Source organism: Dromiciops gliroides, chromosome 3 (genome assembly GCF_019393635.1).
Source record: "Dromiciops gliroides isolate mDroGli1 chromosome 3, mDroGli1.pri, whole genome shotgun sequence".
In the NCBI taxonomy this organism is placed as follows: domain Eukaryota; kingdom Metazoa; phylum Chordata; class Mammalia; order Microbiotheria; family Microbiotheriidae; genus Dromiciops; species Dromiciops gliroides.
The window spans coordinates 321380152-321407829 of NC_057863.1; the positions used below are offsets into that span (position 1 = coordinate 321380152).

General features: G+C 36.3%; 1 protein-coding gene across 5 annotated transcripts in view; it reads left to right on the top strand.

Annotated features, from left to right (window-relative positions):
- SLC35A5 (solute carrier family 35 member A5) overlaps window positions 1-25254 on the top strand; it is a 46383-nt gene extending 21129 nt beyond the window's left edge. For 4 of the 5 annotated variants that reach the window (XM_043992048.1, XM_043992049.1, XM_043992051.1 and 1 more), the window contains 5 exons: window positions 5236-5334; window positions 9706-9839; window positions 18012-18079; window positions 21200-21983; window positions 23803-25254. In XM_043992048.1, the coding sequence (XP_043847983.1) occupies window positions 5236-5334; window positions 9706-9839; window positions 18012-18079; window positions 21200-21983; window positions 23803-23871 (1154 nt within the window). In that variant the 3' untranslated portion in view covers window positions 23872-25254. The remainder of the gene's footprint in view (window positions 1-5235; window positions 5335-9705; window positions 9840-18011; window positions 18080-21199; window positions 21984-23802) is intronic. The other variant, XM_043992052.1, reaches the window with a different exon arrangement.
- Window positions 25255-27678: the final 2424 nt, after the last annotated feature.

Genomic DNA, 27678 nt, shown 5'->3' on the forward strand with positions numbered 1-27678 from the left:
TCAGATACATTTTCTTCTGTTTTTTTTTCAATCTTTTGATTTTCTTTTAACATTTCTTACTGTTTTGTAGAGTCAGTCATTGGTTTCTATTTGGTCTATTTTGGTTTTCAGGGATAACATATTTTGGGTAATGGTTACCATTTTCTCTTCTAGGTTACTTATCCTCCTAATTGTTTCCTACTTAGTTTTTTTTTTTTCATTTTTTAAATCTCTTCCTTGTTTGTTTGTTTTTTCATCTTTATCACTTCTTTTTATCTCTTGCTTCATTTCTTAAGTATTCATGTATTCCTTGTGGAAAGTCCATTTTCTCCCCTTGAGTTTTTGCTAAGTTTGTTGCAAGTACTTAACCCTCATTGCCCTGCCCCCCCCCCCCCGAAAAAATTTATTTTCTTTGGAGAGGTCTCTAGATCTACAATAATTTTTGGTTTACTGGGTATTCTTTTCTTTGATTTACTCATCTGGTCAGCTTTAATTCACAAACTGAGGATTTATACTGTTAAGAAGTCTATTTTTTCCACCACGGGCTCCTCATTGCCCTACTAGACAAGCTAGAGACTATTTCCTAATAGACTATATCAGCCTCTGCATTTAGTACTTGGTACTTACCATCTCATTCATGTTCCTAAAGTGGCTGTCCAGCTTACACAAACCATCGCGATTAAAGAGCATGTGCATGGGAGAGATTTCCTGTCTTTGAGAAGACTTCCTTATTTCACAAATATCGATTGGCATCTTTCTCTAGAATTTCTCTTTGTCGTCTATTTCTCCTAGTTTATAGCATGAGAAACAAGAAAAGGATAATATTGTTACTTGGGGAAAATGGTTTTGTTATTTTGACAGAGAAAGAGAAAGCAAAGCTACTTGTGCTTCCAATCTTCCCATACAGGAAAAGCCATTAAACAGGAAAGGGTTGGAAAAGGTGTCATTAGGAGGGACTTGATGGTCCAGATAGGGGAGAGACTAGTAAGAGAGTCTGTAGCTATCTCAGTGAGGCTCTCTAGACTCAGATTATTGTCCAGGATACTGATGAGCTTGTAGATGTGATTAAGGAATTCTTTTCAATAATCTTTATGACATAACGAAGAATGGGACATTTGCCAATAGGCTGAAGACAAGCAAATGTTGTTCTGGTTATTGAATAAGGGGAAAGGTAGAATTCCAGACGCTACAGATAAATTTTATATTTATCTGTTGATATTTCATAAGCAGAATTTCTTAAATAGATTATTTGAATAAGGAGTTTATAATCACTTAAAATGAGGTAATAAGCAGAATATAACATGGCACATTAAGAAAAGAAAATGGTGCAAAATAAACTCCCTTTTTGTATCAGTTCACTAGGCTAGAGGCATTTGTATAATGGATAGAGTGATTCTCTTAGAGTCAGGAAAACCAGACTTCAGATTCCACCTCTGAAATTAACCAGCTATGTAAGCCTGGAAAAAATAATGTAATCTCTCTGTTTCATACTTTCTAGGACATCTTCAAAGTCATGATTTAGATTTTCATTGGTGGAGGAAGTATCTACATTGGGAGTTACCTATGCTGACAATGTCACAGATTCTTCTCATGTTGTAATATTATACTAACTATAGGTATAGTGTATTTTGACCATAAAGGCAAGTAACACAATTTCACATGATATACTTATGGTAGTTAAGATGGAAAAAGTTGAATTAGATGATGATACAACTAAATGGATTCATTCATAGCTCATGGAAAAAACAAAGACTGTTGTCCAGTGGGTTAATGTAAGCCTCTAGAGAAGTGTTTTACCAAAGAGCTCTGTACTTTGTCCTCTTTTTTTCATGGTTTGGATAAAGACATAGAAAGAATGCTAATCAAATAACAGAAAGCTGGGGTTAACTAATGCTTTAGATGAAAGAATAAAGAATGTAAAAGATTTTGACTGGTTGGACCAATAGACCAAAACTAACAAGCTGAAATTTAACTTGGTTAATGATAATAATAATAGAGTGAATAAATGGCAAATGGTCTTGTATTTAAGGTTGTTTTTTTTAAATAAGTTGCACAAGTGTGGGATGAAATCTACCTTTTTAACATTCCATATAGAGATCATCATAAGGGAATTCATACAAAAAAAAAAAGTGATGTCTTTTTTATGTGACCAATAATGTGATTTGGTTACTAAAAACAAAGAAGAACTAATGTATTTAGTGCATTAATAGAAATAGTATCAAAATCAAAGGTGGTCATTAATGATCCAACTTTGCCTTATTGACAAATTATTGTCTGTTTAATTGAATTTTGAATTGGTCATATTACTTTAACTTATTAGTTCCATACTCTCCTCAAGGTAGCTATCAGCAAAATGGAGAACATCAAGAGGAGGGTGAAATGTCTGAAAATTTTGTCCAGTGAATACCAGATTTCAAAAACAAAAACAAAAACAAAAAAACTAAGGGTATTTAGGCTGGAGAAGAAAGGAGTTAGGGAGAAGTGATTGCTATATTTCAATGGATTTCATGTCAAAGTAGACTTAATCTCTGTTGTAGCAGAGGGAATATCAGAACCAGTGGGCAAAGAGTGATAGTTTCTTCCATAAAGAAGAAGATTTTGCCTTAATATGAAGGACACATTTCTAAGAATTAGATTTGTCAAACAATCCAACTAGCTTCTTTTCAAAATACTAAGATCTCTGAAAAAAATGTTTAAAGAGAGGCCACATGTCTATCTGTCAAAGATGTTGTAGATCTCTGAAGTATCACCTCATACCTGTCAGAGTGACAAATATAAGAAAAATGGAAAATATTGGATTTTGGAGGGGATGTGGGAAAACTAGGATGCTAATCCACTGTTAGTAGAATTGTGCAAAGATCCAGCCATTCATTCTGGACAGCAATTTGGAACTATGCACAAAGGGCTATAGAACTGTGGATAGACTTTGATCCAGCAATAACACTGCTAGGTTTGTTTCGCAAAGACATCCCAAAAGGAAAAAAAAAGATTTATTTGTACAGAAATATTTATAGCAGCTCTTTTTGTGGTAGCTAAGAATTGGAAATAAAAGGAATGCCCATCAATTGGGGAATGGCTAAACAAGCTGCAGTATATGATGGTAATGTAATATTATTGTGCTGTAAGAAATGACAAGCAAGATTTCAGAAAGGCCTGGAAAGACTTATATGAACTGATGTATAGTGAATTGAGCAGAACCAGGAGAACATTGTGCATAGTAACAGTAATATTGTTCAATGAAGAACTGTGAATGAATGACTTAACTTATTCTCAGGAATATAATGATCCAAGACAATCCCAATGGACTAATGATAAAAGCATACTATGCACCCCCTGAGAAAGAACTGATATTGATTGAACACTGATGGAAGCATGCTATCTTTTACTTTCATTCATTTTTTCTTTTATTTTTCTTATACAAAATCAATATTATGGTAATGTTTTGCATAGTTGCACATGTGTAATCTATATCTGGTTGCTTACCACCTCAGGGAGGAGGGAGAAGGAAGGATAGGATTTTTGAACTCAAAACTTTAAACATAGATGTTTATTATTATTTTTTAAATGGAAGTTTAGTGGAATAGAGGATTTATGAGCATTCCTGATGAAAAGGCCAGAACTGAATAGATATTTTGAAATTAAAATATTGGTACCAAAAGGAAAAAAAAAGATGTCATAGAGGGCATTTTTAACATTGGAAGGATTATTGGATAGAGACGACTTAAAGGTTTTTCCACATGTAGCACGTTTGCTTTTGGTATGAATATATACATACAATTTACATGTATTATATATATATATGCATACACACATATATTATATAAGAAGGCACAATCTTTGCTATTAAGACATTTATGTTCCATGATGGAGACACATTTTAAATTGATTAGAACCATGACTGAGACCAATTTTCAAAAAGATTGACAGAAAAAACAAAATAGAACACAAGAAAAAAGAGGAATAAATTTAGGTGAATGATATTTGAAGAGTATAGTGAGAGGAAATAGGCATGTGAAAGTAATGAATTAGTGATTACAAAATTCTTTAGAATGTACACCCACGTAGAGCCCTACTAGTACAAGCTTTATCATATCCGTACTTCTCTGGACCTTTGGTTAGAATATAGCAGTATGGTGGTATAATAATTAGAACAAGAATGTCATATATATGTATATATGTAAATTTAATCCTTTGATATTGAAAAATTCTTACAATAATACTAGGAGGTAAGTACAACTCCTTACTCCCACCTACCTCATACATCTATCAGTTGCTAAATCTTGTCATTTTAACCTCCATAACGGCTATTGTAGAGATCAGCTTCTCTTCACTCAGACTACATTATCCTGGTACAAGCCCTTACTACATCACACCTACATTATTATAATGGCTTCTGGTTGGTCTCCCTGTGTCACACATCTTTGACTCAATCCATCCTTTATTGAAGCTACCTCCACTATCAAAGTGACTTTCCTAAAGCACGGGTCTGACCATGTTCTCCCCTTCTCAACACACTCCAGTTGTTCCCTGTTACTTCTGGAATCAAATACAAAATGTCCGCTTTGGCCTTTTACAACCTGAGCCCTTCTTACCCTTCTAGTCTTCTTCCAATTTTACTTCTCTCTATGAATGCTACTGTCTAGCCACACTGTTCTTTGGACAGGACACCCCATCTCCTGACTGTGTCTCTTCACTGGCTGTCCTTCCATGCCTGAAATGCTCACCCTCCTCACCTCGGCCTCCTGCCTTCCACCAAAGCCAAGCTTAAATTCCACTTTCGGTAAAGGTGTTTCCTGTTCCTCTTCTCCCTACTTCCCCCCCCCCCATAGGGTCACCCCTCTGAGATCACCTTCCACTTACACTGTATTTATCTTGTGTGCATATTTTTTTACATATTGTTTCCCTCTTCTTAGAATGTGAAGCCCTTGAGAGTAAAGATGATGTTTTTGCCTTTTATTGTCTGCCCAGCAATTAGCACAGTGTCTGACATATAATAAGACCTTAATAAATGCTTTTTGATGATTGAGTCTCAGTTTATTCATCTGTAAATGGGGATATTTATACTTTGTATTTCACTTAGTTTTTGTGAGGAAATACGACGTGAGTGCCCAGATATATTTCAGTTTTGCAAATTGTCTATAAAACAATGTTTTTTACTAGAAGTACATTTATAATATATGCTTCATAAAACATTTATCAAATTAATGACTATATTAATGCCAAATAGAGTGAAAATTCCTTTCTATTCCCTTTCAGAGAATAAATATGATTATCTTCCTACAACTGTCAACATGTGTTCAGAACTTGTAAAGCTGATCTTTTGTGTAACTGTGGCAATCTGGGCCGTGAAGAAAGGTAAGGCAGTCCCATCCCTCAGAGTCTCATCCTCAAGTTAGAACTATAGGTGGCACAGTGGATATAGTGCCTGCCTTGAAGTCAGACTCATCTTCCTGGGTTCAAATCTGGTCTCAGACACTTACTAACTGTATAACCTCAACAGGGTTAAGTGACTTGCCTAAGGTCAATTTTGAACTCAGGTCTTCCTGACTCTGGTGCTAGCCCTTTTTCCACTGTACCACCTTAGCTGTCCCAGTTGTTATATAAATATGAGTAATTATTTTTTAACAACTTGTTTTTCTCATCTTTTTCTGTTGGATCTGAGACAAGTCAATAGCCTAATATTATTCTTTTATATTTAATGTTATGTCTACCATTTCAGAGGTAAATAAAGAAACTGCTTTTTGGAGTTTAATAAAAGCATTGTTAGTATGTAAGCTTACTCTCTTTATGCTTATTGGAAGCATCCTTGGTAAAACTTTGGTAGCAAATGGGACAACTGGAATGACATGGATCTCATCCTGTTCCCAGTATAATTTTCATCTTTTCTATTACATCTATATATTTTGAAAACTTTTCATTTGTTTAGTTTGGAGAGTGTAATATTTGGTTTGCTAATTATCTAAAATGTTATTAAGTTTCTTTGGATCAATATTATTTCTGGGTGTATGTGGGTGATGGTTCAGTTTGTGATAATGGTTCATTTTCCAATAAGAGTTATTGTTTGAATTCTTCAGGATGTTTTGAAATCTAAACTGGATTTGGGGGATTTTTAATCTATCAGTCAATGAAAGATTACCATGTATATTTTAGCAGCTAGTCATATATTCTAGATATTTGATAGGTGCTACATTTTTTAAGCTTGTAGTGATGTGCTATACAAGTTCTATATTTCCTTACATAATCAACATTAATCATTAAGTCTGGACTTTTTAAGGTCAACCCTTCTATAATTTCTGAAAGCAATCACCTCGTATTGAAGTGTCATCATAAACAAATCTGTATGACTCATCCATTTGTTTGATGTTTCCTTGTTGTCATCCCAAGTTCATGCAGATGTTGCCCATAGAGGGTCTTTTGATTTCGTTCTTGAGTTTTAGCCATTTCATTGGCTCTCAGAACTAAATTATTTTTTAGGTTACATTCCACAAATTCAGTGTCATGTACTTGTTATCAGCTTTTACTGTTGCTCAGTAAATCAATGTCTACTTATTCCAGAATTATTTCTATAGATCATTGATCTGCTTATCATGTGCTCTAAGAATGTCTATCAAAACTCTTCTTCCTTTTTTGGTAAAGAAGTATTAGCATATTTTTTTGTTGTCATAGGATCCTGTTTCTTTTAATATTGTGCAGATTTTTGTTGTAGTACAGTGTGCAGCTCCATAACTATCCATCCATATATTTATATATTTTGTTTTTATATCACCTTCATTTCTGAATCTGTTCCTCTTCCTCAGCAATTCATTCCTTGTAAGACATTTTTTTTTTCAAAACAGAGAGGAGTGGGAAAGAATATCAACAAAACTCACCAGTACATTAGCTGACACTGAGAGTCTGTGTGATTATTTCACATCTGTGGTCCCTGACCTCTGTCAAGAAGCAGGAAGGTGCATTTCTCTCAGGGCCAAGCTTACTTAGATCTCATTCAATTTCTTTTGTTGTTGTTCTTTCCATTTACATTGTTATAGGCAGGAGATATAATGGTGAGAGTGCTGCCTGGGGAGTCAGGAAGACCTGGTTTCAAATAGCACCACAGACAGGAATAGGCTGTTTGTTCTTGGCAAGTTACTTAACCTTTGTCAGTCCTCATTTCCTCATTCCTTAGGTGGAAATAATAATAGCACCTACCTCAAAGCATAGTTGTAAGGATCAAGCGAGATAATATGTATAAAGTGTTTTACTAACCTTACAGCATTATATAAATGTTAGCTATTACTATAATCATTATTTACATTGTTTTCCTGGTACTCCTTCCTTCACTCTGTATCAGTTCATGTAAGTCTTCCCATGCTTCTATGAGTTCTTCATATTCTTTGTTTCTTGTAGCCTAGGAGTATTCCATTACATTTAAGCATCATGGTTTGTGGCTATTGGTGTCCATTGGCTCAACTACAAACTCTTAAAAAGACACATTAAACTCAGAATACCAAGTTATTTGTATAGAATGCTGAATTTATTTGTAGATATATGTGTGCATGTTGTCTTTCCTTAAGTAAATTCCTTGCAAGGACTGTTTCATTTTGTCTTTATATCCCTAACATCTCTTGATCTACAATTAAGCATGTAGATGTAGATTCTACGGGGCAGCTAGGTGGCACAGTGGATAAAGCACCAGCTCTGGATTCAGGAGGACCTAAGTTCAAATCCAGCCTCAGACACTTGACACTTACTAGCTGTGTGACCCTGGGAAAGGCACTTAACCCTGATTGCTCGCCCCCCCCCAAATATGTAGATTCTGAGTTATATTATGTTAGAAAAAATGTCTATTATAAATTCTCAGGTGAACTTTTTTTAGTCATGAAACATGTATTTTGAACTTGTAAGTGTTCTAACTGCTAATGCATGTAATAACACATATTTTGAAACTTGAACAGAATGAAAACTTAGCCATAACAGTAAAAAATGTCATACTGATTGTAAAATCTGAAATAATATCTTTGTATCTTCCATAATCTTTCCAATGTAACAAAATCACTATCTTTCTTAATAAGACAAGATCTCTTTTAAAGTATATTTCTGTAATATTTAAGTTATACCTTTTTCATCTTGCTGTTTCTTTTTTTTTCTTTCTTTTTTTTTTTAGTGAGGCAATTGGGGTTAAGTGACTTGCCCAAGGTCACACAGCTAGTAAGTGTTAAGTGTCTGAGGCTGGATTTGAACTCAGGTACTCCTGACTCCAAGGCCAGTGCTCTATCCACTGCGCCACCTAGCTGCCCCATTTCATTCTTTTTTTTTTTTTAGTGAGGCAGTTGGGGTTAAGTGACTTGCCTAGGGTCACACAGCTAGTAAGTGTTAAGTGTCTGAGACCGGATTTGAACTCAGGTACTCCTGGCTCCAGGACCGGTGCTCTATCCACTGCTCCATCTAGCTGCCCCCATCTTGCTGTTTCTTAACCTGATGTTGGTTAAAAAATAACCACAAGGCATTAGTTTCTTTGTTCCTGGTATTAAATTTGCTGTTGAATTAATAAAAAATTAAACAAGTTATTAGGTGGGAAGTTAATAAATACTGATTCAATCCTGTTACTTAATTATGCTGCTTGAGCTATTTATATTGCAAATACATGCCATATTACAAAATACTATTTATTTTTTGTATGGTATTGGCTCTGAAAAAGCATTAGTGAATAAGAGTGCTAGTCTTGGAGTCAAGATTCATATCCTACTTCTGACAGGTATTAGCTGTGTGACCCTAGGCTAGTCCTTTACCCTCTTTGTCCCTTAAAAGCTCCCTAGGATTTTATCAACTCAGCAGTCTTTGTTGGGGGACATAGTATCTCATTCTGATGAATTCATGGATGGTTACAAAATCATATATTGAATCTGTTCTCCTGTATCTAGTAAGCTTTAACTGTGAGGCTTACTATAAACAAGCAATTTCTAAGAGCTAGCCTAGGAAGATAATTTTTAGCACTTTACTACATTTAAGGATGTTATTTCATATTAGACTAAGCTTCTTATTCTAAAATTCTGGATGGGAAATGTTGAAAGATACATGAAACTTGGGCATTTTTTTATGCTTTGCTTGAACTTTGTGCCATTGGTACTTCCTACCTTTCTTCCAGCTCCCCCCACCCACCCACCCATCCTTCTCTCACCATATCTATGGAATGACTTCCACTAGAGTTATTGGAAACCAGAGTATGAGATAATAATTCAGATTATTCAGTTGCAGGTTAAGGTTAATTTTCTTTAGTGAAACAGAGGTGAGTTCCAGTGTGAAGTCTGGTCCATATTTTTAAGACCACAATGAGAAAATAATTTTCTATTCTAAATATTTCACTTTTTCTTCTAGCTTGTTGCCCTATTCTTCCTTCTTAGTCATATGAAAATAGATATAAAGCAAAGTCATGTACATATTCCTGCATCTCCTCAGTTGTTACTTACAGAATCTCAAGTAAACAGAAAAGATGGTCTTCACTCTCACTGTGTTTCCCAAGGATAGAGAAGAGGTACATCAGCAAGTGTAATATAAAACATTTATATTCTTGACTATATTCATTATTATCCTTTATTTTCTAAGGTTATTCAACATTCATCGAGACAAATCCATAAATCCTTTTTAAGGAAGTACTTTTAGAAACAAAATCTAGTTTTGTCTTTTCATTTAAAAGTTTGATCATTTTCACCAATACTAGTTCCATATCCATTTTATCTTTTCCTGTAGAGGGCAATCAGTGTAAAGTTTTTGGATGTGCTTCTTGGAGAGAACTCTGCCATTATATGAAGTGGTCCATTCCTGCCTTCCTTTACTTTCTGGATAACCTGATTGTCTTCTATGTCCTGTCTTATCTTCAGCCTGTAAGTAAATGTGACAAAAAGAAAAAAAAAATAAACACCATTGAAGCAACACAGGAAAAATTAATCCCTAAACTGTTCTCTTATTGTTGTCAGCATTGGTTGTCTTACATTGAAACTGGCACTGATGCTACTTATTCCTGTTATTGGTCTTCTTGGATCAGCATGCACTGTTGTTTAAGTTCTAAACTAGAAATTTTGTAATAGGGTTATTTAGGGCAGCCAATAGTCTTGGAAAATTGTGAGGGACTTCCCTGGATTGGCATAGTTTCTGTGGTAGAGGAGGGAAGCCCATTGGTGGGAAACTACAGAGTTTTAAAGCTAGGTTACTAGTCATCTGTGAGCACCTTCTAACTAATCTCCTTTCCTTTAATCTAAGTTGTGCTCCTCACAAGCATCAAAATGATTCTCCTAAAGCCTGAATCTGACCATGTCCTTCCCAACCTCACTTACTCACTAAACTCCAGTGGGTCCTTAGTACCCTCAGTCCTTATAAGCTGGCCCCATCCTATCTTCCTAGTCTTCTGAAGCAAAAACTCTTTGGGCCAGCCTTGTTGGCTTAGGTTTTGTTCCTCACACAGCATATCCTCTCTCGTCTCTTTGCCTTTGCACCAGCTGTGTCCCACCCTTGGAATGTTTGTCTTCATGCCTTTGTCTCTTATAATCCCTGACTTCCTTCAGCTCAGCTTCCTTGACTCAAATGCCTCCTTCTGCAATAGGCCTTTATTGGTCTCCCCAGATACTAGAGCCTTCCCTTTAAGATGACCTTTCATCTACTCTGTACATACATATTTATATGATTGTTTACTTCCCTATGCCCAGGATGTTAACTCTTTGAGGGAAGGGACTGGTTTTGCTTTTGTTTTGTATCCCTGGTGCTTAAAAAAATGTCACCACCTAATAAGATACTTGTTGATTCATTGATTGAATTGGGCCAACGTTTATTAAGTACTTGTTTTCTGTAAGGGCCTGGGCACTTGAAATGTGTTTTACCAGTTACCAGCCATTTGGAACTAAATGGTGGTGAGTTTAAGAAAGAAGATTAAAAAGGGGACACCATTCTAAGTGGAACCTTGGACCCAAGATACTTGATACACATGCAGTTCCATGGCTAACAAATTTCTGCTTTCTATTCTTGTATTCCTTGTGATTCAGGAACACTCTCTACTGAGGCAAAATTGCTTTTTCCTTCCAGCCTTTCCTTGTATTCTAAACCCTATTCAGCTCAACCTGAATGTTTCCTAGTCCCTGTCCTTTTCTGTCTTGTCTGCACTCAGTCCTATTGTTAATACAATGCTCTCCCTCCTCAATTTCTTCCTCACCCTTCGTGCACCTTCTGGCACTCACAGAAATCTCTCTTTGGAAGATATCTTATCCCTTGTTACCCTTTCCTTTGAGGTAAGAGCCAGCTAGAATAGGCATTATACAAATACTCCTGACACACGTCTGGTTCATCCTTTGAACATCATCAGTCACCCAGCACTCTTCCTTTGAAATTCATTTCACATATGGAACGTTTTTAAATTAATTTTTAATTAACAAAAATATTTTTTCTCTCCTCACCCCACCCCTACCTCATTAAAGAAAAAGTCCCTTGTAACAGATATCCATAGTCAAGGAAAACAAATTCCCCCATTGACTGTTTGAAAAATATGTCTGACTGTGCTCCAAATTTATCACCTCTTGGCTTTATAAGATTTGTTTGTGCAAAAACTTTTGCATTTTATGTAATCAATATTGTTTCATTTTCTGTGATCCTCTCTATCCTTTGTTTGCTCATGAATGTGTCTTTTCCTCATAGATCTGATAGGTGTTTGTTTTTTTCATGTTTCTTTGACTTGTTTATAATGTGACCTTTTATATCTAGATCACATAGATATTTGGAGATTATCTTTGTATAAAGTATGAGGTCTCAGTCTAAATCTAATTTATTCCTTATACTACTGTTTACTTTTCCCAGTTTTTATCAAATAGCAACTCCTTACCCCAGTAATTCAGGTCTCTTTGTTTATTGAACACAAAGCTACAAAATCCATTTGCTTCTATATGTTGTGTACCTAATCTGTTCCACTGATCACTCTCTATTTTTTAACCACACAAAATTGTTCTGAGAATTACTACTTTGTAAAATAGTTTAAGAGTTGGTACTCCCTGGTCTCTAGGCCCCTTCATTCTAACTTCATTGTTTCCCTTGAGATCTTAACCTTTTTTGCCTCCGTATGAATTTCATTACTATTTTTTCTAGTTCTATAAAGTGATGCTTTGGTAGTTTGATATGGCACTGAATAAGTAAATTAATTTAGGTAGTGTCACTTTTATTATGTTGACTAATTTTACCATAAATAATATATATTTCTTCAATTATTTAAGTCTATGCAGTGTTCAGATCTTTATTGCCTTCATCTACTTCTCTCTCGTTTTGTTTTGTTTTGTTTTGTTGGGCAGTGAGGGTTAAGTGACTTGTCACACAGCTAGTAAGTATCAAGTATCAAGGTCAGATTTGAACTCAGGTCCTCATGAATCTAGGACCAGTGCTTTATCCACTGCGCCACCTAGCTGCCCCCCTTTCATCTACTTCTCAATAAATCTTAATACCTGACTTACAGTCATCTCCATCTCAATCATTGCCCTTATTCTCGGGGACTTAAGTCTTTGTGTCTATGATGACACAAACATCCCTGGCTTCATAAAGTTTATCAACCTCTTCAATTCTGGTTTCTCTCTCCAATATATCTTAGCAAGTGATAGGAGCAATCGATCACCCTAAATCCTACTATCCTTACAGAGTGATCCAGAATTCAAAAAAATTCCTCTTAAATCACTATTTCCTGATATTTTTGTCTCCCTTTCCCACAGTATTCCTCTACTTAATCCTTCCTTTCCTGCATACCCTCAGCCTCCTTGTTCTCTTAGTCCATCACTCCTGTTCTGCTTTTAGTTCTCTTCTTTCACAGCCTGGACCCTAGATTTAACTTGTTTAAAAAACAAACTAACAAAAAACCACTGTCCACAGCCCTTATAACCCTTTCCCCTTTGTCCTTCAACTTTTAAAACCCTGATAATCCTTATCTTAGGAGCATCTACCTTAGGATCATCAGATTTTAGATTTGTAATAGAAAGAGACCCCACTGCCTGCCTACTCCAGGCCTTCTGTCTTAAAGAAGAAAACACTGCAGTTCAAAGGGGTCAAGTCACTTGTTCAAGTTCACACAGACACTTGTGGTAGGGCTGGAACATGAATTTCATCAGAGCCCTCACAGCAATAATTTTATTCATGTCTTTAAAAAAAAGAGTTAACAAAAGGAAGCTTACTTAGTCATAACATGAAAGGGATGTTCAACAAGGCTATATTCACTGATTTACTTACAGCTTACCTGCCTCTGGGCTGATCATGCTAGTGTGCAGGTCAGAAGCCTAAGGAAGAGCTCCTGACTCCTCCTCCTCTGCTGGCTCTGTACTTACGTCAGCAGGAACCTGCATTTGGGGTTTGAGCTTTAGTCCTCTGGGCCCATTTAGTTTCAAGGAAAATTTCCATACCTTTTAAAAGAAATTTTTTTTCCTGAATTATGAATTTAATAGTCTTTCTTTATGCAAAGTAGTCATCAACAAGCATTTATGAAGAGCTTACTATGTATGTATGGAGCACTGTGCTAAGTTCTGGAGATACAAAACCAAGCAGTAATCATAATAGTTAGCATTTATGTTATGTGCCAAGCACTTTACAAATGTTGCCCCATTTGATCCTCAAAACAACCCTATGAAGTAGAAGCTATTATTATCCCCATTTTTACAGTTGAGGAAACTGAGGAGGACAAAAGTTAAATGACTTTCCCAGGGTCACAGAGCTACAAGTGTCTGAGGCTAGATATGAACTCAGGTCTTCCTTTCTACAACCCCAGTGGATCTCATGCTCTATTTGCTAGGTGCAGTGGAAAAAGCATGGGATCCACTTCACCCAGCTGTTCCTATCTTTTCTTCTAATTTTTATTTCATTCTGATTAGTAAAGGATATTTTAAACATTTTTTAAATTTTCTGCATTTGTGAGCTTTTTATGCCCTATTTTTATACTATGTATGACAATATATGTGTACTCCTTTACATTTCTGTTAAGTAATTACCAGAAATATAGCATATCTAACTTTTCTAAAATTCTCTTCAGGTCTTTGACATCTTTCTTAGTTATCTATTGACTAAATGTATCTTGGTCTGAGAGTGACCTTGACACTCTTGACAATATTGAGATTCCTGACTTTTATAGTTTTACTGTCTATTTCTTCCTATAAATCAATTAACTTTTCCTTTAAGTATTTAGATGTGGTATTGGGGCAGCTAGATGGCACAGTGGATAGAATGCCTGGCCTGGACTCAGGAAAACTCATCTTCCTGAGTTCAAATCTAGCCTCTCACACTTACTAGCTGTGTGACCTTGGGCAAGTCATTCAACCCTGTTTGCCTCAGGTTCCTCATCTGTCAAATCAGCTGGAGAAGGAAATGGCAAACCACTCCAGTACCTTTGCCAAAAAAACCCCAAATGGGGTCATGAAGAGTTGGACACAACAAAACAACTCATGCCATCAGGAGTTTGCCTTATACAGGAAAGGTTGCAGCTTCTACACTAAGTAAATAGAAAATCATTTCAGAAGAGAAGGAGAACTCTAAAAATTGGAGTGGATCAGGAAAGGCATCACATAGGAAGTGGCACCTGAGTTAAACCTTGAATGAAATCAGAGTTGAAGAGGGAGGATAACCCAGACACAGGGGCTAGCTCATTAATAGTCAGATTGGAGGAATAGCTATTAGATTTTTGAGTAGTTAGTTTTTGGCAAGACTGGACAAGAGGACAAGAAATTCAAGTGTTGAAAACAGTGTATATTTGAACTGAATAATCATGCCTGAAAGGAAGAAAGTACGCCAATAGCAAGGGTTTAGAAAAGAAGGCAGGATAGAGCGATCAATTTCTCATAAGAATGAAGCATAAAAGATAAAATGATATGTGGAATTTCAAAGTTCTATATTTTTGACAGAATATATATGTGTGTGTGTGTGTGTGTGTGTGTGTGTGTGTGTGTGTGTGTGTATCAAGGGTTTCATTATCCTATATCTAACTAAAGAAGAGTTGAAGGCATATATTACAGATGTAAAAAAGTTAGTGATGTCATCATGTATATATTGAAATTCCAAGTATAAGAACAAGGGTCAGATGAAGAAAGTATTGTAAACAAGGTACTGAACTTGTTGAGAAAAGAGGGAATGAATTGAATGCCAACAGAAAACTGCAGTAGGAATCTAGGAATCTAGACTAGATGGATGGATTGAACTTCACAGGAAGAGAGGTTGTTGAGGGATGGTAATAAAGGAGTTGATGTAGAAGTAGCCATGAGAAATACAGTGTATGGCTATTCCTGCTGGCCCCTGCATCTTTGGAGGCATGAAAAGGCGTACCCAGGGGTACATTGTCTTCTGGACAGAGCCAGGTTTCTGTTAGGAAAAGAAGATGGAACGTGTGTGAAGTGAAGCAGTCCAGGCCAAATTAGGAGTCTAACAAGGAGAATGGACATTGGAAGAATAGAGAAAGAGAAGCATTCTTATTTGGTTCCAAATCCAATTTTTAAAGAAAACATATGTTTTAGTATAAATAATTCTACTGTATTTAGTTTTGACCTTTACATCAGAAATAGTATGTAGGCGTAAACCTGACCCTGAATACAAATCCCCCTAAAACATTCTTGACAACTGGTCCTCAACATTAGAGCAGAAGCCCTCTAGTGTTGGGAAACCCACAGTGTCCTGAGAGAGCTTACCCCTCTTTTGGACATCGATACTGAATACTTTATTGAGTATAATTGTTTTCCCTAACATTACATATTTAATCAAATTAGGTCTAGCTTGTTAGTGCCTTCATTAAGTCCTCAATAAGAAAGTAGGATTTGTGCTATTTGATCTTATCCACTTTCAGCTAATTCACTGCCACTTCTTGCTGGCTTTATGAAGTCAAGATTATTATAACTAACTACATATTAATTCTGTGCACAACAGAAGACCAGTAAGAATAAGATTGGGTGTTCAAAACTAAATGTGTTACTTGTTCTATACTAACTCTGTAAATACTTTTCCCTATTCATTTGACCAGACAAAATTCTTTATCTGACAAAATTTCCATTAGTCCTATCTAGAATTATCATCGCCATTGCACACCCTATAAACAACTATCTTCAATAAAATATACCAAATTCCCCTCACCCAATGCAGATTACCATGAATATCTAATAAAGTAATGCAAGATTTTAAGTTTTTCTCCAAGACTGCAGAAGAGGGGCAGCTAGGTGGCACAGTGGATAAAGCACCGGCCCTGGATTCAGGAGTACCTGAGTTCAAATCCGGGCCTCAGACACTTAACACTTACTAGCTGTGTGACCCTGAGCAAGTCACTTAACCCCCATTGCCCCACAAAAAAAAAAAAAAAGACTGCAGAAGAACTGTGATTTCATTGGTACAGGGAACTCCTAGTGAGGAAACTTGAAAGTACTTTGAAAAGCAGAAAGTGCCAGTAAATCAACACAAATTGATTATGAAGAAAGGGCAGAAACATGGTGTGCAAGGAGCAATGGATTCCGAGTAAGAAGGTCTGGGTTTGGGTCTTGTTTCCCCTTCTTCCCTCTCCCATGCCAACCATATACTGGTTGGTTAGACCAGGTCTCTGAGCCAGTTTCTGTATCTGGGTTTTTTGGTTTGTTTTTTTGTGGGTTTGTTTGTTTGTTTTGATTTTTTTGTTTTTATTTTTGTTTTTAATGGAGTAATACCTAGCAGAGCCAGAAGAAACAAGTGTATAGGCCATATGCCAAGATCACCATTGTTTGTATTGCCAGGCCTACCTATGAAAATGCTGATAGCACTTCACAATTATTCAGCATTTTGACAAATGGATGTTTGGTGAGGAAAATAAAGTTAGGATTTAAGTTGTACACTAGCCAGTTAGAACTGCTTTCTTTTTTTGGAGGAGTTTGGAGAAAACATTAAGTGTGGTAAAGCCTGTTACTCATGTTTATGTAAAATATTGCAGATTTTGAAAACCAAGATCTTTAAAAATTGAAAACTTAACTCATTTCTAAATGATTGAAATCCTATTTCAATAATGATAAGATCTTAGATTTCAAATTAGAAAGAACCTCAAAAGCCATCTAGTCCAACCCCCTCATTTTACAGAGGAAGAAACTGAGTGACTTGCCCAAGATCACAAAGGTAGTGGCAGACATGAGATTTGGACCTATACTTTCCCACTGCAGAGAGCCAGTACTCTTTCCATTGTACCATACTTCCTCAAAACAAAGGGGAAAATAAGTGCAACCCAGAGGAAGTCGGCTTTAATTTCAAAGAAGCACTGAGAACCTAGTGAATTAGTTCTCCATTAACGTCTGAAAATTTGGTTCAACTCCTTTCAGTTTATTAACTTAACTAGTCTTGTTGTTGTTCAGTTGTGTCTAATCCTTCCTGACACTATATGGGTTTTGTTTGGTTTTTTGGCAAAGATATTGGAGGAATTTGCCATTTCCTTCTCCAGCTCAGTTTATTGATGAGGAACTGAGGCAAACAGGGTTAAGTGACTTACCCAGGGTCACACAGCTACTGAGGCTGGATTTGAACTCATGAAGATGAGGCTTCCTGATTCCAAGCCTGGTGCTCTAACCACTATGGCACCTAGCTGCCTCTAACTAGCCTAGAAGGAGACAATTTGTTCCTCACCTATTTGAGAGGCAAAATAGTATACTGCCTATCTCGTAGAAATTGATGAGAAGTCTAAAAGAAACACTTTGAGAACTTGAGATATGGATCGTGAATATGAAATGTAATGAATCTTGCTCTCTTACTGCTTACTTAGCTTCCAAAGCCAAACCTTTAGAATTTATGTCTATCTCTGAAAATCTGCACATGCAGATTGTTTACATGAGCAGTCCCCACCGTTGAGCATGCATTTTCAAGGTCTGCCTAATATTTGATTATATCTGCATAAATTCACCCAGCAATAACAATGGAACCTAATCCTCTAGTGAAAGAGCTGCCCTAATAACCTCTATATTTTGACCAGAAAGCTTTTTTGTCAAGTGAGCACCAAGTTGAGAGATTTCTGAGGTCATTACTTTGTTTCCATTGTAATCCTATCTTCTGTTTCTTTCTAGGTCATGGCTGTGCTCTTCTCAAATTTTAGCATTATAACAACAGCTCTTCTATTCAGGATAGTGCTAAAGTAAGTAACTTACTGTGAAAGCATATATCATACTTTAAGAGTGCCTCACCCTGTTTCAGATGATATGCCCCGAACACCATAATCTCAGAGTCTAATTTGGATTTTATTCCTCATTGTGTTTGTTGTATTGGGCAAGTGATTTAACCCATCTAGAAAGCAGAGAAACTGAAATCACAGCTCCGGTGAAAATTCAACCAAATCCCCATGGATAAGGTATATTAAATAGTTTGAGCTCTTCTAAGAAAGATAAATGTGCAAGATATTGTTAGTATTTTATTTTGAAGGCTCTGGCTTTCTGCAAATAGTTGATAAAAATCCATGTATCGAGGGCAGCTAGGTGGTGCAGTAGATAAAGCACTGGCCCTGGATTCAGGAGGACCTGAGTTCAAATTTGGCCACAGCCACTTACTTGGCACTAGCTGTGTGACCCTGGGCAAGTCACTTAACCCTCATTGCCCCAAAACAACAACAACAAAAAAACCTGTATCCCTTAAGGCTTCTGGATCTTTCCATCCATCTTTCCTCCCTATCCTCCCATCCCCCCAATGAGAGCATGAATCCCTTAAGATCAGGGACTGTTTCATTTCTCTATTAGCCTTATTGGCATAGTGCTTAATGCATAGAAGCACTTAACAATTGCTTTTTCATTCACTCATCCTCCAAAAGCCTCATGTGCAAACTTAGGAAGCCATCAATTTCCTGATATGCTTCTAGTTTGGGAGATAGGGCTGCAAAATCCTTTTATAATATAGTAAAGTATTTTTTAAACTGTAGCTTTTCTCTTTTTAAAAATAACTTTTTAGGGGCAGCTAGGTGGTGCAGTGGATAGAGCACTGGCCCTGGAGTCAGGAGTACCTGAGTTCAAATCTGGCCTCAGACACTTAACACTTACTAGCTGTGTGACCCTGGGCAAGTCACTTAACCCCAATTGCCTCACTAAAAAAAAAAAAAAGAAGCTCTTGAGACAAGGAATTTGGTATATTAAAAATAGATTGTAGAGTAATAATAATAGACTTTAACTTTTCACAGTATGATACAGCTATCATTCAGATCCCTATGGAAAAAATTATATCTTTCTAAGCTAGTCAGAATGTTAACAAACTGACAGGAATTAAATCAAATTTCTGTCTTTAATGAAGAACTAATCTCAACATAATATTTTAATAATAATAATAACAATAACAACAACAATTTTAAATTGGGGTCATTAGGTATTATAAACTTTCTATTAATTAGATGCCGTTTCAAAATACAGTAACTGAAGTATCCCAAGTTAAGATAGCAATTAGCTTACATTTATCTATTGCTTTTACTTTGTCAAATGCTTTATATTCATTAGCTCTTTTGACAATCACAGCAAACCTATGAGGAAGATAGAGGAGGTATTAGTTTCTCTCTTTCATAGATTAGACAATCAAATTACTTGCCTAGGTTCAGAGAACTAGCAAATTAAAGAGATGAGACTCCATTTGAGATCTTTTGAGTCCCGTCTAAACTTTTTTCTAACATTCCACACAGCTGGTGGTTCTCCAGGTCTTTAATCCTTCTTAATTCTCATTTAAATTGGCATTTTAATCAAATATTATATTAGTTGCTTCTCCTTTTTGTTTTTAACTTGTCATTCCCTTTTTTTTTTTCTGTTTCTGATTCCTCAAATTGCAAGTCACAAATGTATGAGACTATGAGTAATCAGTTATGACAAACAATTGTCAGGCTTTTATCTATTCAAAGAATGATAGATAATATGGTATCTTTAGCAACTCTCCAATTCCAAGGAATTCCTGAAGATTTTTTCCTTTGCCCAGAGGAAATTTTCTTTTATGATCCTTAAGGGGACGGTAGCAGTAATCTGCCTTAAAATTCATCTCATCTAAATTAGTATAGTGCTAGCTTTTTTAGTACTTTCTAAGACTTTATATGCATTTATTTGTGAATTATGAAACTGAAATTCTTACCTACCAGGTAATTGAAGGAGCTCTTCAGAGATATATTTTGAAATATTCACAAATTACACTCAATTTTGTGAATAAGTATATTCTAGAAAATATCTCTTATTTTCAAACAACTGCCTGTGGGTGCAGTAGTATTTTCCTATCAATTTCTGTTAAAAAATTGAATCTGTATTCCTCATGGGTGGGGGAGAGAAATGGGGTCCCAATCCACAGTAAAAAATCGCACTTAATTCGCCAAATTTTTTTTCAACATCACAATTTGTCAAGTTAAAACCATTTTATGATAACATTTTAGTCAACATACAGTAATTAGCCATAGAAATACAGGTAGGACACTCAAAACTTTGTTTTCGTTTTAGATTAGACCACCTGATAGAAATATGCCCTGTCTTTTGCCTGATGAACTTTTGGTCACTAGTACAATCTCTAACCCAAAGGAACTATTCCCTTCCCTAGCCTCAAGTGTTTATATGTTTATGTTAAGGAATTTGATCTGACATTTATTTAGTTGTGCAAATCTATCCATGCTGTAATAATTCTTTTTCAATTGTTTTTTTGTTTGTTTGTTTGTTTGTTTGGTTTTTTGTGTGTGTGTGTGAGGCAATTGGGGTTAAGTGACTTCCCCAGGGTCACACAGCCAGTAAGTGTCAAATGTCTGAGGCTAGATTTGAACTTAGGTCCTCCTGAATCCAAGGCCAGTGCTCTATCCACTGCGCCACCTAGCTGTCCCCTTTTCAATTGTTTTTTATACTTAAAGACATGTTTATTCTCTTATCAATCTGTTATGAATCTGATGCCTTCCCAAGATTATGATGCAATGATCTGTGAAAACAGCTATCACTGTATGTCAAAAACATGGTCAACAAAACAGTAGACAAGAAAGCCAATCTGAACCTTTAAAACATCATAATTAGATGTAGATGTGAGAAGGGTTCTGAAATGAGTTTGTGTGAGGTGACTCAGTCCTATAAATGTTAATTAAAAGCCTAAGTTTAAAACGCAGAAGCAGCAATCTATTTCCTTTGAACTCGGGCAGCTGGGGATTATTTGAGAGCAGTGCAGGATTTATTCATCCAAATACTAATGAGTTGGTCTTAATGATAAGCATGAAAGATAGAGGGTAAAGTACACCAAATAAATAGGGCCTTATGTTCTCCTTTGTGAATAGGCGACGTCTCACCTGGATACAGTGGGCTTCTCTGCTGATTCTTTTTTTGTCAATTGTGGCCCTGACTGCAGGGACTGAAAATACACACTTGGCAAGACATGGATTTCATCATGATGCATTTCTCAGCTCATCCAACTCTTGCTTCCTCCTCACAAGGCCACCCAGCGAGTGCCATGGAAATGACAATTGCACAGCAAAGCATTGGACTCTGCCTGAAGTCAAATGGAATACCACAGCCAAGACTTTCAGTCATATCCGCCTGGGCCTGGGTCACATGCTTGTGATAGTTCAGTGTTTTATTTCCTCAATGGCCAACATCTATAATGAAAAGATATTCAAGGAAGGGGAACAGCTCAATGAAAATATCTTCATACAAAATAGCAAACTCTATGCTTTTGGAGTGTTTTTCAATGGACTGACTCTAAGCCTTCAGACCAGTAACCGTGGCCAGATGGAGAATTGTGGGATTTTTTATGGCCACAATGCATTTTCAGTAGCACTTATTTTTGTCACTGCTTTCCAGGGTCTCTCAGTAGCTTTCATTTTGAAATTCCTGGATAATATGTTCCATGTTCTGATGGCCCAAATCACAACAGTGATTATCACAACAATATCTGTCTTGGTTTTTGACTTCAAACCATCTTTGGAGTTCTTTTTGGAAGCCCCAACAGTCCTTCTTTCTATATTTATTTATAACTGTAGTAAATCTAGAAGCCTAGAATATGCACCTTTGCAAGAGAGGACCAAAGATCTAAGTGGCAATCTCTGGGAACGGTCAAGTGGGGTAAGTTCCTAGAATGTTACTTTCTCTCCCCTCTACCAGAATGCTAGGGGTAGTTGTTAAAGTGAAAAGAAGAGAATAAATTTCTTGACTCTCTGAAAATATCTTTTAGATAAGCAAATATTTTTTGAGTATTTGCTCTGGATAAGATGATATGCTATATAAGCTATGCAAAAAAAAGGTCTCATGGTCTTGTTGAGGAAATAACATTTAAATGTGGAAAGGCAAGTAATAATACTTAAATCTAATTTGTTCCCTAATTTTCCCTTCATTCATGAATAATAACTAATATAGTGCTTACTATGTACCAGGCACTGTGCTAAATGCTTTGAAATTATTATCTTATTTGATTTTCACAACCTTGTGAGGTAGGTGCTTTTATCATTTTACAGATGAGGAAACTGAGGCAGACAGAGGTTAAAAGATTTGCCCAGGCTCAAGCATTATAGTTCTGTCATGTGTCGTTTAACAATTTAAGATTTTTTTAGTAGGGTTTCTGCATGGAGGAAAACCTTTTCTAGACAAAATAGATGTTTGCTTTGAATATCAGTTGATTGTGGTAGACAGGAGTATTTTGATCATCTTTTTGTTTTGTCTTGTTTTGTTTTGTTTTTGGTGAGGCAATTGGGGTTAAGTGACTTGCCCAGGGTCACACAGCTAGTAAGTGTCAAGTGTCTGAGGCTGGATTTGAACTCAGGTACTCCTGAATCCAGGGCCAGTGCTTTATCCACTGCAACATCTAGCTGCCCCTATTTTGATCATCTTAATGGGCTGAATGAGAGTGAGCATTAGTTGTGTATTTAAACAAAAATCCATTAAGTCCTTTTGAGGGCAACTACTCTTTATCCTTGTTATTTGGTCTGGAACCCAGTTTATAATCAGTGTTTATTGCATGAATAAAATATAGTTTGCCCTTTATTTAGCTATAGATGATCCATTTCCTCATATATACATATATACTTTTTTTTTTTCAGTGAGGCAATTGGGGTTAAGTGACTTGCCCAGGGTCACACAGCTAGTTAAGTGTTAAGTGTCTGAAGCCAGATTTGAACTCAGGTATTCCTGAATCCAGGGCCGGTGCTCTATGCACTACGCCACCTAGCTGCCCCACATATATACTTTTAAATGTATAATTAACATTTCGCTCTTTCTTTGGAAAATGTTTCCTTAGCTCTGTAAGCTTCCTGTAGAAAGGTTTTTCTTCATTGCTCTTTGTATTCTTGTATTCTTCAGTATTTTTGTTTTCTTGGTGACATAGCTAATGCTTGGCAGAAAAAGTTTGTAAATTACTATTTCAGAATCAATTTTCTGCCTAAGTGGAGTATACCAGTCTTTTCCTCTCCCTTTTAGTTGAATAACGAGTCTTTATTGTCTTTCTTATCTAAAAGATATAGCCAGTATTTTTCAAGGACCTTTGAAAAGGATAACTCCTGGTTTGTTTTGTTGGTTTATTTGTTTTTAAGGAGGGGGCATGGGAGGGAAGAAGTGTTGGGTTTTTTGTTTTTCTCAGTAACTATTACTAGTGATGACCACCAGAGTGTGCTCTCTACATTTTTTTTTTTTTTTTACTATGACCACACTAAAACATCAGGGTTGTTTTATCTCTGTGGTAAATATAGAGTATATTTTTACCAAGAAACTTCTATTTACTTATAAAGTGAGTTTTACGAGATCTTTGGTAGCTGGTTTTGCAAGGTATAAATATGCCTTTTTGATCTGACAGCAAGAGCTTAGCAAAAAAAAGCGTGTCATTCCCCCCACTTTAAGAGCCTTTGAAAATGACAATTACAGTCCACTGTTGATTTCCACATATTTCCTTTAGGATGGAGAAGAACTGGAACTTCTGACTAAACCCAGCAGTGACAATGAATCAGAAGATGATGGTTTCTAGTTGGGACCCAAAGCAAGTGACAGTTCTCAAGAATCAACGGTTAATTTGGAATGTTTTTTTCTTCACTTTGAACTTTTTCACTTTTTACTTTAGTACAGAATACCACTCCAAGACCAGAGGCTCAAGGAAATGACTATGGTATTGAGGCACAGTAGCACTTACACTTTACAATTCAATGTTTAATTTTTACAGGGTATCCTCAAAGTGCCAAAAAATATACAGTATACACTTAGCTAGCCCTCTAAATTTATAGGAAAAACTCATGTCAGTCCATCAAGGATCTATAATTTCATTAGTGTGGCAATTCCTTCCACCAATACAAATCATAACCTGTCTCTAGCTTATAGTTCAGAATTTCCTAAGGTTCAGAGAAGTTGGGATTCACAGGGATTAGAGGCCTTGCCAAAAATGAACCTCATAGCTTTCCTGCCCCCAGGGCATAAGTCTTTATCTATATATAGATATAAATATTACCTAAGTAACTCCCTTATATTTTGAGGATATGGCGATTTACTTTTCTCTTAAGGACATGGGGACCCTTAATCAAATTTTTGTTTAAGGAATCCAAATTGCTGATGACTCAGCAGTCTGTGAGACTTGTATGTTATTTTCTTTTGCCAAAGAATTTTTTTTTTCTAAAACCAAATGTCCAAATTTGAATTTTATGGGATTCATGAGCAATACGTTTTTAGTGATTGTTGTATAAATTTTTTAAGCAAATAACAATTTAAATGAAAGTGAAATTTCCAGATTGCCATCGTTGCCACTTATACCCAATAGTTTATTCATTGGAACAAAATGGAGTTTATGTCTCCATTTAAAAAAAATCTCAAGTTCATTATTTTTAATACAATTAAATTTCAATGAATATTAATATGTTTGTGAATCATTAAGCAGAGTTTGTGACTGGTTTGAGTGTCTGCATCCTGTAGCATTTTTTCCTGAAAGTTGAGGGTTGATTCCAAGCTAGAACAGTGTGAATGCAGGCCTGATGCCTGAATGGGAGCTCCTCATGTGGAGGACTTTGAAAACAAGTACTGGTATTGTATAGATATGAACTAATTATTTTAAAACAGGAAGACTTAATAAATAAAGCATTTTATAATAATTGGTATCACTTTCATACTTTTTCAGTGTTTTCACATATATTAACTTATTGAAATAATAATGGTTACTTATTAATTGAACAATAATTAAATAATAGAACTATACAATAGACAGGATGGGTAGACTTTTTTGCATTTTACCAGTTAAGAAATTGAGCCAAAGAGAAGGAAACTTACCCAAGCTCACATAACAGTATGATAGAGCTGACACTAGAACTCAAGTCTCTTAGTCACTGATCAGTGTCATTTCCAGTGTGTCACATTGTGGTACAACAAGGTGGACGTCAATCATCACTACAAAGTAGTCATTGTATTGAATCTCATCTGGCCTCATCTTCCCGGATTCCTACTTTAAGATGGAAGTTGAACTAGATGACCTTCAAGGTTCTGGAAAATTCTATGATTATAAATGGTTGGCAACCTACAACTGGTAGACTGAAGCTGGTTCCTTCATAGGTTTGATTAAGGCAATGGGCTGTCAGGTATCTTTCTAATGACTCTGTGGGTTCAGTTGTCTCTCTAGGCTGGTAGCTTTTCTTTTAGGCTTGTGGTCAGGCTTTGAGGTAAATCAGGGACATCATAGCCACCACTGCCATCATACTCCTGGACTGTCAGTTTGGTTTTACTAGAGTATTCCTGTTTTGGGCAGCTAGGTGACACAGTGGATAAAATACTGGTCCTGAAGTCAGGAGGAAGTGAGTTCAAATGTGAGCCCAGACACTTACTAGCTGTGTGACCCTAGGCAAGTCACTTAACCCTGTTTGCCTCCGTTTCTTCATCTATAAAAAGAGCTAGAGAAGAAAATGGCAAACTACTGCAGTATCTTTGCCAAGAAAACCCCAAATGGGGTCAGGAAGAGTCAGACACAACTGAAAAATGACTCAGTAACAAAAATCCCTGCTTCAGATGTTCTTCACACTGGCCCAGATCTTGTAGCCACAGGGAAGTCTGGCCCTCTCTGCCAAAGTTACCAAAGATTGTTTTTCTTTTTTTTTCCCCCTAGAAACCATCTGATATGTAGGTATGTCAATGACCTCAAGTCAATTTAAAAAACATTTATTAACCACCTACTTTGTGCAATGCAATGCCTACAAAAAGCCTACATTCTACTAGCAAACACACACACACACATACAGATGAATAACAAGAAAATTGAGAGTAGAGCAAGAACACTTAATTAGAGCTTCCATATTCATCTATTTCCCCATCCTTTATTAAGATCTGGGCAAACCCTTGGAAAACTATGAAACTGGTTTTCTCCCCTCCCCCAGTCCTGCTTTCAGGTCTCATGGCACTTAGCACTTACCAGCTTCCTCCCTTTTTTCTGCCATAGCACCATGTTTTTGTCTTTGTTTTTTCCCATGCTAAGGTCAAGAATCCTACATGCGTCCTCTCTTGGAATAGATTTTTCCTGCTGGCCTCCATTCTCAGTAGTTTCTCATTCCAGAAGGAAAAAAAAATCTGTTAATCAAAGTAGCAAAATCCTAAGGACTCTATACTAGAGGAGAGTCCTTGTCATGCAAATTCCCAGGTGAAACCTCCTCCCTCTGACCTCACTCACATAGTAATTTGCATTTCTCTACCTTCCCAGTCAAGCATTTATTTATTTATTTTTTTAATTTTATTTTTTTAATTGGATGGACTTGTGATTTCTTTGGTGAAGACCACTCCCAGTAAGAGAACTCCCTCTAACTATGCAGATTAACAACTGTCCTGCAACTTGGAATCTTAGAAAGCTCCCTTTCCATATGTGTTATGGATGTTTCATATCCCCTATTAGATTTTAATTCCTTAGGGGAAGAAACCATGCCTTGTCTAAATCTTGTATGTCCCTGAGTGCTTATTACAGTGCTGAATATTTGGTATATTTACTTGAATTCTCCACCAAGGTCCTTTTCACATAGATATATATGCACCACCGACTTTTCTGTTAAGCTGATGAAACTCAATTCAATTCATTCAACAAACACTTATTTTCATTGCTGAAGTGTGCAAGGCACTTAGGCTACAAAGACAAAAACAACATGGTCTCTACCCTTGGCAAGTTATATTGTGTCACATGCAAATAAGTAAATATGAGGTTTTGAAGAAGAGAAAACACTAATGTACCTTAGATCACTCCCTGAAAACTAGAACCAGGTTCAAACCTTGCTATGGGTCAATATCCAAGCTCACAAGAACATATTTGCAGCTTCTTTTATCTGGATAAACTTTAGGATACCAATGCAAAGCAATATCATTTAACCAGAATAGCAAGATCAATAATAAGAACTATATGTGTACACACACACACACACACACACACACACTTCTATACAAACAGGGGCAGGCTCTCCCATATACCAGGAGTTAGGAGATCATAAGTAGCCCAGAAGACTCATAATCATAGGACCATCCCCTGACTGAAACACCTCTCTCTGACAAAGAGCTGGTGATGTCATTTCCTGGTTATCCACTGACATGTTACTGCCAAACTGAGGATCACTTAGAGCTGCTATGTGACCTCTTCACTGCAGGACAATGGTGAGAGCCCTTTTGTGAGGTTGTTCATAACCTCAAGGCTATTTCTTTTTTCTTTTTTAAAAAATAAATTTCTATTGATGTATTTTGTTGTTGTTTTCTTAACTATATCACCATATTTTCCCCAGTATCTCTCATAACTCTTTCCCCTTCCAGAAAGCCATCCCATTTAATAAATAGT